This window comes from Corvus cornix, chromosome 15 (assembly GCF_000738735.6).
Source record: "Corvus cornix cornix isolate S_Up_H32 chromosome 15, ASM73873v5, whole genome shotgun sequence".
In the NCBI taxonomy this organism is placed as follows: Eukaryota; Metazoa; Chordata; class Aves; order Passeriformes; family Corvidae; genus Corvus; species Corvus cornix.
This window is the reverse complement of record NC_046345.1, coordinates 1,157,849-1,176,732: the sequence shown is the minus strand read 5'-3', so window position 1 is coordinate 1,176,732 and position 18,884 is coordinate 1,157,849. Positions and strand designations below refer to the sequence as shown.

Here is an 18,884-nt window from a genome sequence, read left to right as displayed (position 1 = left end):
GAGTGAGGACAGAGCCCCTCTGCACTCGGGGAGATGAAGCACAGAAAGGCAGATTGGAAACTGAGCTGGCACAGGTTAATGTGGGAGAAGCAAGGAGAGGATCCAGGTGCCTACACGTAGGGTCTAACCCATGAAAGGTGTCAGAGCCTGAGCCATCTCTCCAGGACTGCCAGGGCTGACACAGGACCTCCAGGAGACCTGGAAGAGCATCTGGAGCCAGGGGTGGTGCCTGAGAGCACGGCATGACTCTCTGTTCTTAGACACTTCAGTCTTCTCCCAGACTGCAAATTGAGGGTAGGATCTGCTGTAAAGCATGACCCCAAAAACACCTTCTTTTTTTTTTTTTTTTGTCTCTAACTGTGTGGATATTTTGAGTGTACAGTTTAATCTCTCAGTGGAGCACAGAAGAAGTGCTTGGGTCTGACTACAGGAAAGCACATTAGTGAGGACTCTTTGGGGTTTACTCCATAGTGCCTGGTGGGATGGACCTTGGCTTTACTGAAAACAGATGTTGAATTCAGTGGGGTCAGGCTTTGAAAAATTATGTTTGCAAAATATTTACAGTAAGAAAGATGTGGGATGGAAATGTGTCATAGATAAAATGAAAAGCCCTGCCTCTGTCTGCCTGTGATCAAGTCTGTGGCTTCTCTTCCTGCAGAATGCCTCCCAGTCTTGTTTCCATAAGAATTCCTCCCATCTCTACAGACACGCAGCCTGTGGTCGTGTGCCCTGATGCTCTTCTGTGTGTTCAGTCTGCAGCTGCCTGTTGGTGACAGCCATTACAGCATTATTATTATTATTATTATTATTATTATTATAGCTATAAAGCCAACTGTAGAACGGGGCCACAGGTTTAACTGGAATGAACATGGGAAGAATTTCAAATTGCTGATGAAAATTGCCTTTTCACAACCAGCTGTATTCCCACAGTGGTCACAGGCTGGAGGCATCACCAGGGCTGGGCTGGCTCTGCCTGATGGGGGAGCAAACCCAGCTTCACCAGGGGGCCGGTCCCAAGTCACTTCCTCGGCTTCCTAAGGAAAGTAAATGACTGACAGATCTGGATAAAATGCCCTTAAATTGACAGATTTCATGTCTTTATACAAGAAAACAGAACTGTAAGCCATGGAATTGTGTCATCAAGGAAATACTACACAGTTCCATCCATGGTTTAAGCACCCCTGGACTGGCCGTCATCAAATCACGGGTGCCCATTGCCTTTCTCTCCCATCCAGGCTGCACCAATATTCCCATTCCCATCTGGGAGAACCTTAATGGGACCGTTCAGCAGTGCAGAAAACATGAGAGGTGCTCAGCACAGCCCAGGGCTCCCTCAGACCATTATTCCTGAGATGTCTGAGCAAATGAAAAGCTGTTCTTGTGATGACAGAGGCTGCGATGTGCTGAGTTTCTGAGGCTGTTTTATTGGCCTCGCTTTTGGTATCCCTAACAAGTATTTATCTTTTCCTGGGAATGTTGGGAGCGGCTGCATTCACTCAGTTAATGCTCTTAATATGTTTCTCTCCACTCTTTATTTTCCAAGCACTCTTCTAAGGGTGCTTATTAGATAAGAAGTTATATGTATGACTACATATTGCAGATGCTCTCGAATGTCTACCGGAGATGAAACGTGTATAATTTATGCACTGCATAAATGCATAAAACCAGAAGTTTTCAGGAGAACTTAGGACAGTTTATTGCTTGTATTTATCACATGTAAGTGTATTCATAAGCACCTGCAAGTGCACTCACATCCATAAGCAGCAGTGCTCTGAAGCAGCAGCAGCAGCAGCAGTGGTTCTCAAGTGTGTTGGACTCAGAATAAGGGCTTTTAACCTGTCACTGCACAGATTTTCATCCGTTTCCATTTTCTATGCTAAAAGGAACCAGTTACGGTGCTGGAGTTGGAATATCTCAGGTAATCGCTCACATCTCAAGCCATAACTCCAACTTTTCCTCTCTAGAGAATGTGTTTCCTATGTAAGTGCTTTCATTTCTAAGTCAATTTAAGCAAAATATTGAAAGTAAGGAATGAAATGTCATGAAGAGGAGCAGGTAGTTTCATGTGTTACAAATCAGCATCTTTTAAAAAATCCAGGGTTTTTGTTTTGTTTGTTTGTTTTTTATGTATAAGCTTGGAGAAATAAAATGTAGGCTTCTGCTTCTCATCTCCTCCAGTCACTTTTATGTCCTTATTCTGTATTTTAAGTGGTTATAGAAAGATGAAATGTGGGGTTCTGGTTCCCATCTCCTGCAGTTGTCCTTAAGATTTTTTCTAGGTTTTAATAGGTTCCAGAATTGTTTCCTTTGAAGTCATTTTCAGTTGCAGACTCTTCCTCCACACTGCAGGAAATACCATCTTTCTTTGCAAATGCAGATTGGCCACTGAATCCTGGCGTGGCTGTTCCAGTCATGAGAAAGCAGAGACAGCTTTAGTGTCATATTTGGGGTTTTAGTGAGCTGTTCCTGATTGAATTTGGTGCCACAGCTCCTGAAAGGCAGAGAGCCCCAGCCAGAGGCCCAGCACTGGTGAGACACACTACTCATGAGAGACACTCACAAAGGACAAACTGTACTCATGTACAGCTTTAAAGATGCTGAAGGAAGATGCAATCAAACATGAAAACGTTGATTTTATTCCATGTCCTTATTGATTCGCTTTTCCCATCACCTTCATGCAGGTTTTAAGATAAAACAGAGGTTTTATATATTAAAAAAAAAAAAAATTAAAAGCCATAAGGGATGAAATCAAGACCCACTTAGCTACAGTGCTGCTTGGAGGTCTGTACTTCATAAATAAAAGTAATCAATTTCTTAGTTTTGTTGTGGTATAACTCGGGGCTGTGTATTTCCCCAAATATATTTAGAAAATAAAACGGAAGGAAAGTGCTTTATTCAGCAAGAAAACCAAAACCAAACAGTGTCAGATGGTGTGGGAATGATTTTTCTCATCCCTAGATCTGTTCAGAAAACCAGAAGAATCACTTACTCATCAAGATGTGCTGAGGATCGGTTGATCTGGTTGCTCTTTTTAGCCCCTTTGGTGTAGAAAGTCTCAGCACAGTCTCTGCTCAGCACTGACAGCCAGCACGTGGAGCCAGGATGGGGTTGCTTTTAGAGAAATAATAAATACACCTAGCATTAATATTCAGGCAGTGGAACGTTCCTGGTGGAAATATTAATGCAAGTGCTTAGATCCTTATGTCACAAGGGAGAGGAAAGAAGATTTCCTGGTTAGTCTCAGTGCCTGTGGCAAACTCATACGGCTCCAAAATTAAGTTTTGAATTGCTTTTATGAACTGCATATGATAAAGTTAGTATAACAAATACTGTGAAGTAAATATTTACTTCTGAAACCAATTTGTTAAAAGAAATGGGAATTTGATTCTCAGTTGTTCAGAAGTGGAAGAAGTGACAGGAGCTTCAGAGGCGTCGTGGTTCTGTGGTTCTGCCTCTCTGGAGCTGCTGGATGTTAAGGGTTCTTCATTCCACTGGTTTCAAAGCTGAACGTGAAGAGAAGGGCTGGTTATCCCCCTCAGCAGAGAGCTGCCCTGTCTGCCAGTAGAAGTCTGTCCCATAAGCTCTGCAGAAGGGGCATTCAGCAGCCCTCAGCTTACAGCAGACTTTGTCCCTGTCCCTTTTGGAACGTCCGCCCTGATCACAGCCCAGGGCGTGCCCACTGCTCGTTTCCCTGCTGGCCAGAACATCCCTTACGGCCTTTACAAATGGAAGCTCATGCTGGTAAGATTTTACTTTTTTAATTGAAAATTGCTGAATTCCTGTTGTAATAATGTGGGTGGAGTCCAGAGCTCTGTGCCTGACCTTGGCTCGGTGTGGCCTTCGTGCCCGCACAGAGCTGAGCAATGCCAGCGTTTCACGTCGCTAACTGCAAACAGAACAAAGCAATTAGGTGCTCCAGTCTCCTCTTACTTTGGAAGGGATGCTCACTTCTGGCAGATGATAGAATTACATTTAGCAACACAGTCTGCCTCTGCTAAATCAAAATAATCATTGGCGATGCTCCCTTTTGCACGTCTGAATGCTAACAGGATGGATTCACTGCAAGGAAAGCGGGGATTAGTCATCCAAGGATCCAAAGATATTTCTCTGCATCCCTGTCTGTTAATATATTCTACATCCCCCCTTTTCTGTCTGCAGAGTGTAATTTATCAGGACTCAAAAATTCCGCTAGCAGGGTAGTTGAAAAGTGTACAAGCAGGGAAGAAAATGGAACGGTTTGTTGCTAATGTAGGGGGCCAGTAATTAAGATTTATCTTAATATGGAGACTAAACAGAGACAAGATCATTGATTAAAAGGGCATTGCATTTTTGCAGAACACCGAGTTCCCATTTTGAAGAGACACTTAGATCTTCATCGTAAATTACACTGTTCACAAAAGCTACAGGGAAGATTGTGCTGGGCCCAGAAGATTCCCATCCCTGCTTTGCTTTCTCTCCTTCTGGCCCCAGGAAGCTGCCACTGTTTTCCTGGCAGTGGTCCAGCCCCAGGAGGAATTGGTGAGGGGCCCCAGCCCAGCCTGAGCTCTGATGGGCTGTAACTGTCAGAGCCACTTTTCTGGGAAGTGAGGAAGATGAGTCTGAATCCCTTTCCTGTGTCCCTGGCTCTACATTTCCTCCCTCCATCCTCTTGAAGACTCCTGGAGACCCACAGACATCATGTTGATCAGGGTCTTCAAACAGATGTTGTGCATGCCAGGGACAGAACAGTGCCAGCCTCCACCTTTGGGTCTTTCCACGGGAGATGTTTGGGCTGTGTTTGACTTGCGCGCTGTTTGTTCTTCAGGGCAGGTACTGTCCTTAATTTCTGTGCCGTGTGTATTGTTGGCCATTTAACAAAGATTTAACAGAGGAGATACCTCACAGTGCTGTCGAATGGAATTAGCATCCAAAAGAAACTTTGAGTTCCTTTGTTCTCCTGTCCTCGTCAGAAGCAGACTGCAGAAATGGCAACTTTTACTCAGTAAGTCTGTTTCTTATGTAGATTTTGAACGGCCTAATTTTTCTCCACAGTTAATTTGTTCCTTAGATAACATTTTCCTTGGCAGCGTGGACCTCAGAGTAGCCTGGATTCCATGTGGATCCATGTTTGGATGCTGAGGGGTGCTGTTAAGTGAGCAGGTTGTCCCCTTTTGGTTTCACTCCTGAATAGCATTACCCCGTTTCTTCTGCAGTTGATATCACTCATGAAGTAAAACCCTCATATTATAAAGTGATAAATGAAGCAGAGCAGGATTAAGATGTGATGGGCTGATAGTATTGGAGACAAGTGAAAGAGCAGCCCAAAATCCAACCAACAAAATTTGCTCTTCCCCACTCCTGCCAGAGGGTGACTCTGCCTCGGGGGGTCCTCAATCATCCGAACTCCTTGGTCTGCAGGAACACTGCTGTTCTTCTGCAGGGTGTGCTGAGAATTTGAAAAGCAGAATGTCAGCTTCTTTCCCTTCTTGTACACACTGCCTGTGGATGTGGAGTGTCAGAGGACCCCGTTGGCAGAAAGCACAATGTATAATTTACTGTTAATCATAGGATTATGTGGATAAACAGAGTCTGCTGCCTAACAATGTTCTTCCATTAATCAGCTGTAATCTTAGCAGATTAATAACTTGAATCCACACCCGTTGTGTTCCCAGCCTCACAAATCAGCATCACACAAGTGCCTGCAGTGCAGTGCAGCTCTGTGACTGCTCTGCCTGGGATGCTCTGGAGCTCGTGATGCACAGCTCCGCGCCCTCGCTGTGGTGTTTGCAGCTGGCATGTGCCGTTCACATCTCCCACATCTCCATCTTCTATTGCAAATCTGCTGCTGGGGGTGTCACTGCTCCTCAGGGTGATGGGTTATCCCCAGCTGGAAGCACAGCCCAGCTCCTGGAGCTCTCCTGTGAGGGCTTTGTCTCCCCTGACTGCAGCCCTGTCAGCAGGCAGGACTTGCTGGGTCTGTCCTTGTTCTGTGAGACAAATGCTGGGTTGTTTTTCAGGCAGACAGTGCCCAACTGCCTCTTTCCCACATGCTCTTTCCCTCTCAAAACAGAAATGGCATTTCTGTATCACTTCTTCAGGTCTGTGCCACAGGTTTGCCACTGGTGAGGTGGCGTGGTTGTGTGAGGGACAAATCTGAATGCTGAGCTGTGATTACCATCATTCTGGGAGACTCCACTCACTGAATTTTCAGCCTGCAAACAGGGCCATTCTCATGACCTCAGGCTCCCATGGATTTCTCTTGATAACACCATCTAATCGGATTTAGAGTTTAATTAAACAGCTGTCACTTTGCTTCCTCATTCTGCCACAATTTAATGTTGAATTAGTCCCTACATTAGTCATGGCTGAATGCTTGCCTTCTTACAGTTGAGAGGTTGGATGAACATAAGGTTTGCTCTTCAGCTAAATCCAGGCAACTGAGGCTTGTATTCTGTATTCCTGCTCTTTGTGCAGAGCTCCTGCTGCCAGCAGTGCAAGTTCCCTGGCTGAAAAGGGATGGAATAAAGTGTGAGATTGCTGCAGAGTCAGCCGTGGGGTTACCTAACTCTGAATGACCAAATGTGAGCACAGCCTGCTCAGCTCTGCCTGGAACACATTTGCTTTAGGGGTATCATTTTCCCTTTCTAAGAAAGAACTGATTTTTCTGAAAACCAGTCCTGCAGAGTTTGCTCTGAAGCAGCCCAGTGAGGGCAGCTGTGGAAGGAAATGTTGAGGCCAATACTGCTGCTCGTGGACTTTATCCAAATGAGCCCTGACACAGGCAAGAGCTGAGTACCAATGGAGGTTTGTGGTGCTCTGGGTTGTAACAGCAGCTCCAAGGAGGAAAGCTTGGAGAGCTCCTCGAGGGTGGTGGTTCTGCATCAAATTCTGTCAGTAAAGTTTAAAGTAATTTCTAACACACAAAATTCAATTATTTGCTTTCTAATATCTCCTTTGATACCTCCTTGAGCCTAACCACTAGAGTTTGCCTCTAATCATTAGAAGAAAAATTGTTCTTTAATTATACTATTTGTTAATTAAATACGTTTAAATAGTAATTATTTCCTTCATGTGTTGCATTCATTGAAGGGATGCCCTGGTAACAGGAAAGAGCCATCCTGACTGGGAGTTTGTAGATGTTCTTCAGACAAGAAAGCCAACTCTGCCTCTGCAATATCAGAGTCAGATGTTGTTGGGATTTGGGCATTGTGCTGCCAAGACAGTCTCCCTTGTTTCCATGAGGATTATCTCTGTGGCTCTCCATTTCCATTTTGGAGGTGCCAATCCTGGCTTTTTCAGAGTTTGCAATTCACTCACAGAAACTTCTTTCTGACCTGGATATCGATGCTTACTTACAGTTCATCTTCTTTCTGTTTTTTCAATTTACTCTACTTTGCTCATTTTTGAATTTCTTGGGGAACAAGTCCAAACACTGCCATCAGATGCTTTCAAGGGTTTTCGTCACACAAAATAAATTTGATTTTAAAACTTTAGTTGCTGCCTGCACAGAAAGTAGATTAGTTCTTGGGGGATTTTAAAAATTAAAGAATGTGGAAATGGCCAAGACGTTGTGATTTTTAAAAAGTGCCTTCATTTTAAATGAGTTCTTAGTCTCTCTGAAAGTTTCTTAGTAATCTTGTTTGTGTACTCCCAAATTAGCCTGCAATCAGGGCACTATATTGCATTTAAAAATGGGACACAGAAACCACCACCTCTGCTGGCTGTTGTATTTGCTGTGCTGCTGGAGAACAATTGTCCTCCTGATGCTGCTTGGCATATCCTTGAAGGTGGGATTGCTGCTTGTGCTGATCAGTGGACAGTCAGGGGTGTGCAGGAGGTGGGAAAACACAGGGAAACAAATTTGGGTGCTGAGCCAGAGCCGTGTGTCTGTGGCTGACGTTCAGGGTGCTCACAGACAGACAGACAGACAGACGCAAGGAGTCTATCTGAGCTCCTTTTATTTTTATTTGTTTCAGTTCAGCTCTTGGGGAGTCTTGGGCCATGGATGCTCTCCTGTGCTGTTCAGAGTTTTCTGTCAGTTGGTGTGTGGTGCAGACTGAGCAATTCTCCCTGAACTGCCTTTGGCTTTATTGCAGCAATAAAGAGGGAACACAGAGGAGGCAGCAGTTGTGCCATGAGGCTGTTCCATATACAGGGATACAGGATACACGTTGTTCTATTTTAGTTCTAAACAAAAAAGACAATAAAATCAAGGCTTTGTTACTTGGTCTTTATTTCTGGTTTGTTTTAACTATCACAGGGCACTTAGAGCCTGAGGGAGGGAAGTGGCAGAGCTGAAAATTGCTTTTAGTATAGTGTGTAATATATTAATTGCTCCTACATCAGTATTTCCTAATCTGTGTAATACCTGTGAGTTATGGCTGCTTTCAGTGGAGGTGAAGGCAAAAGGTTTCCATCTCTGCTCGGAGCTGGAGCTGGGTGGGTACCAATCCCTTCCCAGTGCTGAGGATCTCTAATGCTGTAATGGTACCACCTGTGAAGCCATGAGATAATACTGACAGTATCTTCCATCTCCTTTGTGCTCATCATGAATTTGAAATTCCTGGTGTTCGTATTGGGCTACAGAGAAGGGATTTCAGTAGCCCTTTGTCCTGACAAACAACACCTTTTGCAGTTCGTGGGGCAGATGCATCTCTGAGGTAATTAATCAAAATAAATTCATTCACATGCACTCTCCTTCCTGTAATGAAGCCATTAGCAAAGGGCAGGAGATTGGGGTTCCTAATTGTTCATCATGTCCCAGTAGCCAAATTTTCTTTCTTCCCTCCAGAAAGCTCTTGGGAAATTTGAAAGGGTTTTGGACCTTTGCAATGATGTCTTTGAATCACAGCCACTTAGGATTCAGATACAGCAGCAGTGACCTACTGGAAAGGGAGAAACAGATTATTCCTGAGCAGTTGGTGGAGCAGCTCTGCTCTCTGTAGTGCAGCAAGCAGGAATATCAGGGATGTTGCCTGTCAGTAGCCTCCGGTATAGAAGCAGAGATCATTTTCTTTGTCCAGTGGAGAAGGATCATGTTATTTGTGGTGGGGGAAGCAGGCCAGGGTTGTTTGGAACACAGGAGGTGTGGGTTAGTGTGGGGTCATTCAGTTTGGAAGAAATTTAAGATAAAGGCTACTAAAAAGCAAGTGGTGGAGGGAAGCACAGGAGGTCATCTGTGCCCTCTCCTCTTCTACCTGGCTCCAAGAACCTCTGTTATTTCTGAGTGATGTATAACCTGTTCTCCAAAGATCTCTTGGGCTGGACTGTCCATTTTCTTCAGTGCATTGATGAACCTGTTCCATCAGTTGTCTCTCTTATTTTTATGATAAGGATTACCTTAATGTCACACAAATCTGCCTTGTGGCAGTTTAAGCCCATCACTTCAGGCCTTGTCCCTGAACATGGAAAACATTATATTCTTCATCATTTTTAAAGACTTCTATGCATATGGAGACAGTAAACATCTTATCCCATAATCTTTTCTAGTCTAAACAATCCCATTTTTTTCAGTAATTCCTGATTGATCTTACTTTCTAGCTGTTGATTTATCCTCCTTTTCCTGTTTTATTTCTTTCTGTTTGAGGAGGTTTTCCTTGGCAGTATAATTCCCAGAAGCAGAGCCCTTTATTCGAGGCCGTGCTAGTGCTGGGGAGGAGCCCCTCACCTTTGCAGGTGAAACTCCTCTTTGTGCAGTTCACAAGGTTCTTTGGCTTTCTAGGTTTGGCTTTCAACCACAGCAGCGTGCAAATGCTGGCTTACATTCAGTTTGTGGTGTGCTGCAGTCCCCAAATGCTTTTCTGAGAGCAGCTTTTCCTGTTGAATCTTGTCTGTCCATTATTTATCAGAGTCGTTGTTCCTGCAGAAAAAAACACCTTGCACTGAATTGAATCCTTCCCCTTTTCTTACACCCAAATCAGTTCTGAATTTTAGTCCTGTGCTCTGGTGGGGCTGAGAGCTTTGCTGCAGCCACAGGGCTGAGGGTGCCCCTGCTCCAGCCTGGGCATCTCCCAGGGCAGGAGAAGCTTTGGCACCTTGTCCTGGTGCCCCTCAGGGCTGGGGAATCAGGAGCACGGGCTGCTCCTGCTGCCCAGAGCCTCCTGCTCCTGTCTGCTGGGCTTCCCGCTTCCATCCTGCCTTTCTTCATCTCTGGCTTCACGTGGAGGCACTGATTGCTCAGCACTGCACGGGCAAAGCTGAGCCCAGGGCAGCTGCAGGGACTCCCAGGCTGCTCACTGTGAGTTAAACCTGGATGATGGATTTACTCTGCTGCTCATGGCACCAAAGTTTCACCTCACTGCACAAGCAGGTCTTTGTGTTCATCTTCTTGGCAGTGGTGCAAGGCTTGTTTCTTCTTTGTTTTATGTGCATATGACTTTCTGATTTCTCATGAACTTCATAAATTAACATGAAGTGCAAACATGGATAAATCCCCAGGCCACAGAGTGTGTTTTATGTCTGAAACTCCTTTATCTTTATGGTATTTCTCTTCCTCTGAACCTGTCCCTTTAAGTCACATTTCTGTATCAGTAATGCATATCCATTACTAAAGAAAAGATGGATCTGAGTAAAACAATTTCAAAGCACAGCTGAGATGGCCTGAAAAGATTCCCTGGCATTTCCACAAACTCCCTTGCTGCTCCTTTGCCCTGGAGTCCTTAGTTCTCAGTGTCTAACTCAGAGGCACAAAAATAAGGAATTCAGGCAAAGATAATTTTAAAGGACACGCAACACTTGCAGTAGCCAAATGGCAAATGTGTTTAGCTTGGGTTTGGTGAACCCTTGTGTGTTATTCAGGTGCTTTAGTTTGCAGACAGGAGAGCAGTGGGGTTTGGTACTGAGGGTTTTTGCACACATCTGAGATCTGCTCTTTTGCATCCATTTCTGGACTTACCAAAATGCCAGTACATGGGAATAAATACTTTTGCAATGAAATGGTCAAGTTTGGATGACAGAAGTGAACTCGTAAAGCCATTCACTGCAGCACTTCACTGAATGCTGGTACCCAGCAGAATGTGTATAGAGCTGGCTGGGGGTGGCCTCTGACTTTGAAAGTCTGGAGTTCCTGAGGCCTTGCATTTTCCAATTTAAAATGCTCTGATTTAATGTGTTGGGTTTATTCTTCTGTATGCAATAGGAATGATTTAGGGTTCTTACTTTTCTAGAACAGTCAACATTCCTTTTTAGCGTTTCCTTTCAAGTTTGATGGGATTTCTTATGAGACCTGCAGGAGAACCTGAGAAATAACAAGTTGCCAGATGAAAAGAAAATCTGACCTAAATTTCAGACTCACTAAACTTGAATTGAAAACAGTATCAACAGTATCAGTGCTCCATTTTGCTGCTGTTGACATCAGTGGCTGCAGTCCTCATGACTTCAGTGCTGAGGAATTTGCTGAATATTTTATTCACTTTATGTTGAAAGCTGGAAAGTTGGAGAAAACTTTGAAGTCCCTCCTACATGGGAATCTTGGGAATACAGTGATGCTGAAATAGTTCAGGAGTTCTAAGTGTTAGCCTGGTCCATGGTGCATTGAAAGGCTTTTATATGCCACAACCTCAGTTCAGACTTCAAATTTCCTTGTTATTTTCCCTGCAGTTAATAACATCATTAACTCCTTCTGGATTCCTTACATTGCTTCACTGGCCATATCAGAGGAAATGAAATAATCTTGAAACAGGTCCAGACACAAAGTTCATGGAGAGGCCCCGTCTTTGCAATGGGCTTAGACTCAGAGAGCAGCATTTTTACTGACAAGGCCTGAAGTGATGGGCTTAAACTGCCACAAGGCCCTTTTAGCAGCATTTTTACTGACAAGGCCTGAAGTGATGGGCTTAAACTGCCACAAGGCCCTTTTATCCTTGTCTGAACATTGCCAGTCAAGTCTACGTTAGTAAAAACTCGGAAGTCACATTTTGGAAGGTGAATATTGGGAATAACCCCACCTATCTCGAAAGCAGAAGATACCTGTGGTGTGTGCCTGACCTGAACTGAGCTGCACTCATGGTGCTGGTTACCAGCATTCAGTACTGACTGTGTTTATTTAGCAGAGGAAATACACCTGGGGCTTCACTACCTTGTACCAGGTTGCACCTAGTTGAAGATGAACTGAGATCTTTGGCTGCTGAGAACTCACCTGAACAGTGCTGTGCTTTGTTTTGGGTCCAGGACACGGAGATCCTGAACACGGCCATCCTGACGGGGAGGACAGTGGCAGTGCCCATCAAGGTGGTGTCCATTGAGGAGAACAGTGCTGTGACAGACATCTCCGAGGCTGTGGAGTGCAAATCCTCCGGGGAAGACGTCATTAAAGTAAGTTCATGCCACGGAGTGGCTTCTGAATTTTCATGTTTTATTTTCAAAAGGAAAATAGCCTGGGAATAAAGACTAAATCAGCTCCTGAAAATTAATCATGCTTCTGTTGCAAAAGCATGAGGAGAGGGATTTTTAGGAAGAGTGAGGTGCAACTGTTCAGCCACCACACCGAGTTTAATTTCTATCCGTGTCCTAATTTTAAAGTGCCTCGGTAATTTCCCCTCGAGTCCTCTGTGCACAGATTGCATTCAGTGTGAGAGCAGCTCTGCTGTTAGCACTGCTCCTCCAGCTGCTCCCCATCACCTTTCCAGCTGTGCCTCTCACCTCCACAGCTGCCTCAGCAGAGTGGGCTGGGTGAGCATCCCCCAGCAAGTGCAGGGCAAAGTCACCCTGCTCGAGCTCCCAGTCCCCTGAGAGCTGTTCTCAGTGGCACTGGCTGAGGGCAGCACAGCTCTTCCTGCTGCAGTCACAGGCCCGAAGGGAATTCCCAGCTGTGCAGGGAATCAGTGCTCTGTGTGAATCCCAGGGCACTTCCCATGCAGGACTTTCACGGGGCATGGGTTTGGAGCAGGGGGGATTTTAGCCTGTAGGTTCTTCTGAGCAGGGGTTTCATTCCACGATGAGATTTTACAGCACATGACACAGTGGGCTTTGTGATGCCGCTCCATAGGGGTCTTCAGTGTGCTCTCCTCTCTCGGGGATGTGTAGTGTAGAAGTAGTGATGCCACAGCATCATCTGTCATGGTCAGCTCCATTTGTGGTGTCATGGAAAGCAGTAAACTCCTGGGAACTTGCAGGAGCCAACAGCTGGCCATGTAGGTGGGAAAAGTAGTCATATTTTGGGCTAAGGAAGCCATTGTAGAAGACTTTTACAGAAAACTTTCTGTTTTCAGAGGATCCCCCAAAGCCAACCCAAGTATCTCAGTTTTGGTGCAGCTTGATGCTTTACAGAGATTTTAATCTCTAAGAATTCCTGTTAATGTTTTTCCTAAGGCAGTCACGTAACTACAAATAGAAGTAAAAACTGAAATTTAGTTTAGGATCATCCTGATTGTAACCTTATTGGACACCACTTCCCTGAATAAGAAAAAATACAAGACAGAATTCACAAATAACAATTAAAAAAAACCAGAAAGGGACTACTACTGTGATTCCATCTTGCTTTAACAGCTTACGGAATTTCATGAAATAATTCCATCCCCATAGGGATTTCTTCTTTCCAACAGTGAAAATTCCCAAAATTAAGTTCCTCCACTCAGAGAAAGACTCAGGGAAAAAACATGTGGTATGTGATGCATCACCAGATGATGCATAGAAAATGACAGCACAATTATTTCTCAGATAAAAATCCTTCTGGAAAAATGGCTTCTAGGTTTTCTGGCTTTGGAGCATATCGATCAAGAAGCAATGAAATCCCCAAGCCTTACAAAAAGGATCGTGTTCTTGCAGTAGTTGTAGCACAGCCTGGACTGTTGCAGTTCTCCAGCAATCTGTTTGGAAGGAATGTTTTCCTGAAGCACTGTGTCCTTTGATTAGCACTTGGGGCCCTGCTGTGCCCTTCTCTTGCTTTTTCCAGTGATAATTTATCTGCACCAGAAGGGTTCCTTAGAAGGGCGTTTGCACCGTCGGAGCGTCCGGGAGGGGCTTCCAGGAGCCTCCTTGCCTAGGACACTCAGAAGTGGAACAAGCACGGGAAGTTAACACACAGCTCAGGAGGTTAACACACAGCACTTGTTGGAATCTGCTAGGGACGTTCCTCAGGTGCCATTTCTTTCTCCTCAGAACTGGTTTGGAGTTGCTCATATGGCGAGGGGAGCTGTGTCCTGTGCATTTGGAAATACATGCAGGGCCTCTGGAGGGATGTGGCTGTGACATGAGTGCTAACTGCTGTAAAACATGCAGCTGGCTGAAAAACACAGCTCAATTAAATGCTTGGAACAAAAAGGTTTTCTCATCTCATCATAAAGGAAAAATAGGCTTTTTAAGGTTTCTTTTTTCCATCCAGAATGTTCTTGTTTCCAGGAAATTTCTTTCTTTACATGGGGAAGTGGTTTGGGGTTCAAGGCAAATTGACATCTTCAATTGGTTCAGATGTTAAAAAGCACTCAGAAAGCTTCAAATGAGCACAGAGGCCTTTCATCCTTAATTCATTTTGAAATTCCCCATCAAGCTTTTATGTTCAGTTCTTTAGAAATAGCATCTTCCTCTGTGAAATCCTGGTGTAGAGACCTTGGTGGGAGTAACCTTTCTGCTTAAAAATAAAATCCCATCATCATAAATTATGTCTTTTGGGCAAAGCCCATGGTACGAGGGCTGTGTGCATGAGTTTATAGTTCTTTTAAAGCCATGTAGATTACTTTAAACCACAAATTTAGGAGCAAAAAAGGAGTTATTGATGAGAGCTATTGAGAGCTATTTAATACTTATTTGTATTGTTATCTAGAGGTTCAGGCAGATACTTTTGTTTGCTTTTAATTGTGTGGAATTTCTGGTAACTTTGGATTCAGGCAAACCTGACAGAGTGAGGCCAGAAGCTGAAGATGCTCAGTGCCTGTCAGCACTTGGCCTGTAATATTTAGTTACTGAATGAACGTCCCTTTCCTTTGTACGGTTCATGTAAAGAGCTTAGAGGTGATGCTTCTGCCCAGCAATTGGCCATCAGCTCAAAGCTTATTTGTATTCATTTTTACTTCAGTTGGGCTGCAGTTACACTGCTCTCAGTAACAGAACCCCGTGGAAATCTGAAATAAGGATCTGTCTGGATCTATCAAATAGCAGGTAACAGCTTCCCAGTGATAATCATGGTCCCAAGGCAGCTCAGTGCACAGTTTGTGTCCTGTCTGAATGTGCTGACTGCCACTTTTTTTACTGTCTCATAGTTCCCAGTCTTTACTTCCAAATTTACAGCTGATTTCATGAACTTTAAATGCCTTTGAGTGCTCCAGACCTTCACACAGTGGTCCAACCTTTTAAAAGTGGACACAAAATTTATTATGGCACTAAAAAGGAAGCAAAAGCCAAATTTTATTTCGCTAAGCTGGAATTTACCAACAGAATCCATATATCTGGATCCATTAATGGTAATTGCAGTTGCATGCATAGGCTCCTTTCCATCTGCTGGGAATTCAAGTGGAAATTCAGTGGGTTCAGGAGCCTTGCAGTGTCTTGCAGTGACATTTCCAGTCTGAGCACTTTCAATAGTGTTTATGAACTTAAGTTTGGGGTTTTCCATGAAAACAACCTGGACTGAAGCATTTTCAGTGCTCTGTGTATTTCAGCAGCTGCTGTAAACATTTCAGATTTGTATTTCATCATTCCTGAACCAACTTTTACCCTGATGCTATATGAGGGGATGTTGTACACCTTACTGTGTTCTTATTGTAGTGCTGGTGTTTATAGTTGGTAAATTAAAAGTTGGAGGCTAATCTCAGTGTGGTGGCCTTGAACTGTACTCTGCAGACCTCCTTTATTGGTTCTGCTCATTTTAAGGGGCATTAATAGCTTTGAGGTGTATTCAGATCACAGCATGGGTTCAGATTACACTGGGCCACACGTGCAGCTGCTGGGGGTGTCAGTGGGAGCAGAAACACAGATCTGGCCTTCAGGATGTCCCTCAGTGGCTGCTGGTGAGCACTGGGCTCTGCTGCCCTTGGGAATCAGGACTAGAGGATGACATTAACAGCAGGTAAGGCCACTGCAGGAGTGTCAGGAATTTCTGCTGGGAGCTGAAATCCAGGACAGTGTCACAGCTGTCCCTGTCTTGGTGCAGCAGCTTCAAACAAAATCCCAAATCAAAGCAACAGAGGAGTTGGGGGCTGAAAATCTGGCTAGAGGGTTTCATGGTTGGGCTCTGCCTTAATGGTTGGAAAAGTCTGGAACTGCTGCTGGTATCAACACTCTGAGAGCAATAGTGGGGGCAGTCACAGACACCTGCCAAGGTTACTGATCTTGTTTAGAGCCCCAATCTGGCCATAATTTACACACACGAATAACTTTACTGTGGGTACTGCTGCCATCAGGGGACAGGCTGGTACGAAACAGTCATGGAGGATTCATAAATACTTTGGATATTTTGGCATTTGTAGTGGAAACAGTTTATGAAATGCAGTTAATGATCACTGAGGAGACTCGAGCTCCTGTTGAGGTGTCTGCTGTCCATTTGTGTGTCTGCTCAGATTAAAGGTCAGCCTGGATGCTGGGTAAGGCACGATGCAGGAGCACCTCAGTTTGCCAAGGAGGAAGCTGGCAGATGGCCGTCTTTGCAAGTGATAAATAAATAGTTGTGTACTAATTGTAGTCATTTATTTTCTAAGTTTTCTATCTGGAACCATATCACAATACCCAATTTGCTGAGGAGAAGTCATCAGCACTTCATTATTTGGATGATGCTTTGCTATTGTCTTAATATACCCAGTCTTACACAAATAACTATGCTTGAACCTCTTCAGCTGTTTATTTTGCTACAAACAAATTTCACTGCTCTTCCTTGCTTTCCAGTATTTGCAAAACTTGCAGTGTGTTTTACAGCTAAAAACAGAAGAACTGTTTGCACTCTGATAGGCAAAGGAACCACTAGGCAGTGGCATCCATGGGTATCTTTATTAAAAGATGAGTTCTGCATTTTTCTGCCAGTGGATTGAGTTGCTGAGCTACAGGCAGCATTTAAAGAATCAAACTCTTGAGCCTCAATCCTGCACTCATTATAGCTGACCCTGAAATTTTAATGGTATGGGGACAGTGCCTCAGGCTCGTTAATATTTCATCATAGTGCCATGGCTATTCCAGGAAAAGAAAAGTCGAAACAAAAAGAAGATCTATGGATTTCCTTTCATCATACTGTGTAGGGACCAAGTAGAAAGATGCTCTGACTGGAACCAGTGGTTGTGTGCTGGGGGAAGGGGATCCCTTGTCCTCTGAGGGCAGGGGCAGTCCTGGAGCAGTGCAGTGCTGATGAGTGTGGGGATCCTCAAGATCATTAAGGAAGGGTCTAAATAAATATCTGCTGTGTTGCTCTCCATGGGGCTAGTTCAGGATTTGGTCCTTTATTATTGAAATTAAAGTGTTCCATCATGAGCATTACAGAGCTGATCTCACAGAGAATCAGTGCTTCGTGTCCCCAGCATGGCTTGGAGATAATTGGGTTTGGTTCAGTGAAACTTTAGAACAGATATTGCCAAAGTATAAAAATGAGGGTTCTCATGAGTGGCTGTCAGAGGAAAGCTAAATCTGCTCAGAACAGAGCTTCCCATGGGATCCAAGGGTTTGTTCCCTGAGCTGCCCTACCAGCAGCACCTGGAGGCAGTGGTGTGGGATGCAGGTGGGGATTCCAAGGGGAAGTTCCAGGAGATTTTGTTCTATTAGAAACTCTGGCATGTCATGGACACATTGTGCTTCCCCTCATCCCTCTGAGCCCCTGCTACCCACGGAGTGCCCAGCCTGGCACTGCAGTTCTGCACCTCAGCAGACACTCATATTCTTCACATGGGACTTTATTGCAAAGACTTCAAGCCTCAGAGGATTTAGGGCTTCCCATTATGTTTTTAGTGCAGGTTATAGGGGAAAATAAAAACGAGGGGCTGGCTGGAAAGAACTGGTGGTTCCTGTCAGCTGCTGGGATCGAGGAAGAACACTGGCTTCCATTGAAAAGCTCCTACAGTGCATATAATGCAATTAATTTATTGGTTATTTTTTACTTAGGTCAAATAAAACTCTGTCTGGAGTTTGTTAGGTGGGTGCAAGTGCTGTAGAGCTGAGCCTGCTGAATATCGAGTAGGTGGATAAACTTCTCATGAAAACAGGTCTCGTTGCTAGCTCAACCCTGCAAAACAAAGGGAGAAATGGAAAGTCACACCAGGTGGGGTTCCCAGGAATCCAGTGTGGTCTAATGACAGACAGGCCATATTCTGTGCAGTCACTTCAACTCAGTGCTCTCCTCTGTGGTTTTCTGTCAGTCCTGCAGGGCTCAGGGTCCATCCAAACCAGCAGCTCCTGCTCAGGGAGGGGCGATGCCTCTTGCAGGTACTTCACCCCACACAGCCACACCTGGAGCAGTGCTCTCATTTAGGAAATGAAGCACTTGGGTGACTTTCTGGAAGGAATGTAAAAGTGGGGCCATTCCTCATAAAGTACCTGTGTGCTCATGGTCAGGCTTGGTTGGCTCCAGGTGAGGATGTGCAAGCTCAGCCCGTGTGCCACAGCCCAGCCACGCTGCTGGGGCCCTGAGCAAGGGCTCTGCCCGGGGCTGCAGGGACACAGAGCAGCTGTGGGGTCTCTGTCACATCCCTGCGTGGTGCCCGTACCCCGAGGGCCACCACCAGCCTCCTGCCCATGAGGGTTTGTGGTTTATGTTCGGCAGCTGCAAATGCAGTTCCCGCTGACCACACCCCAAAATAGCCTGAAAGCCCTCAAAAGCAGCAGCTGCGTCTCTCTGTGAGCCCAAAGCCAGCAGCCTGTTTCTCTGGTGGCTCCTCTTTCCCCTTCTGATGCTGTGTGAACAGAGTCCTTGGTGTGAAACTGAACAGCTTTAAAAACAGGGAAGAAAGTCACAGCGTGGAAATGCCATTGTTTTGCTGCTCTGAAGCCCCTGTGAC

At 44.9% G+C, this 18,884-nt stretch overlaps 1 protein-coding gene across 2 annotated transcripts in view; it reads left to right on the top strand.

Moving 5' to 3' along the window:
- TMEM132C (transmembrane protein 132C) overlaps positions 1 to 18,884 on the top strand; it is a 190,735-nt gene that overhangs the window by 151,694 nt on the left and 20,157 nt on the right. For both annotated transcript variants that reach the window (XM_039560938.1, XM_039560939.1), the window contains exon 5: positions 12,148 to 12,291. In XM_039560938.1, the coding sequence (XP_039416872.1) occupies positions 12,148 to 12,291 (144 nt within the window). The remainder of the gene's footprint in view (positions 1 to 12,147; positions 12,292 to 18,884) is intronic.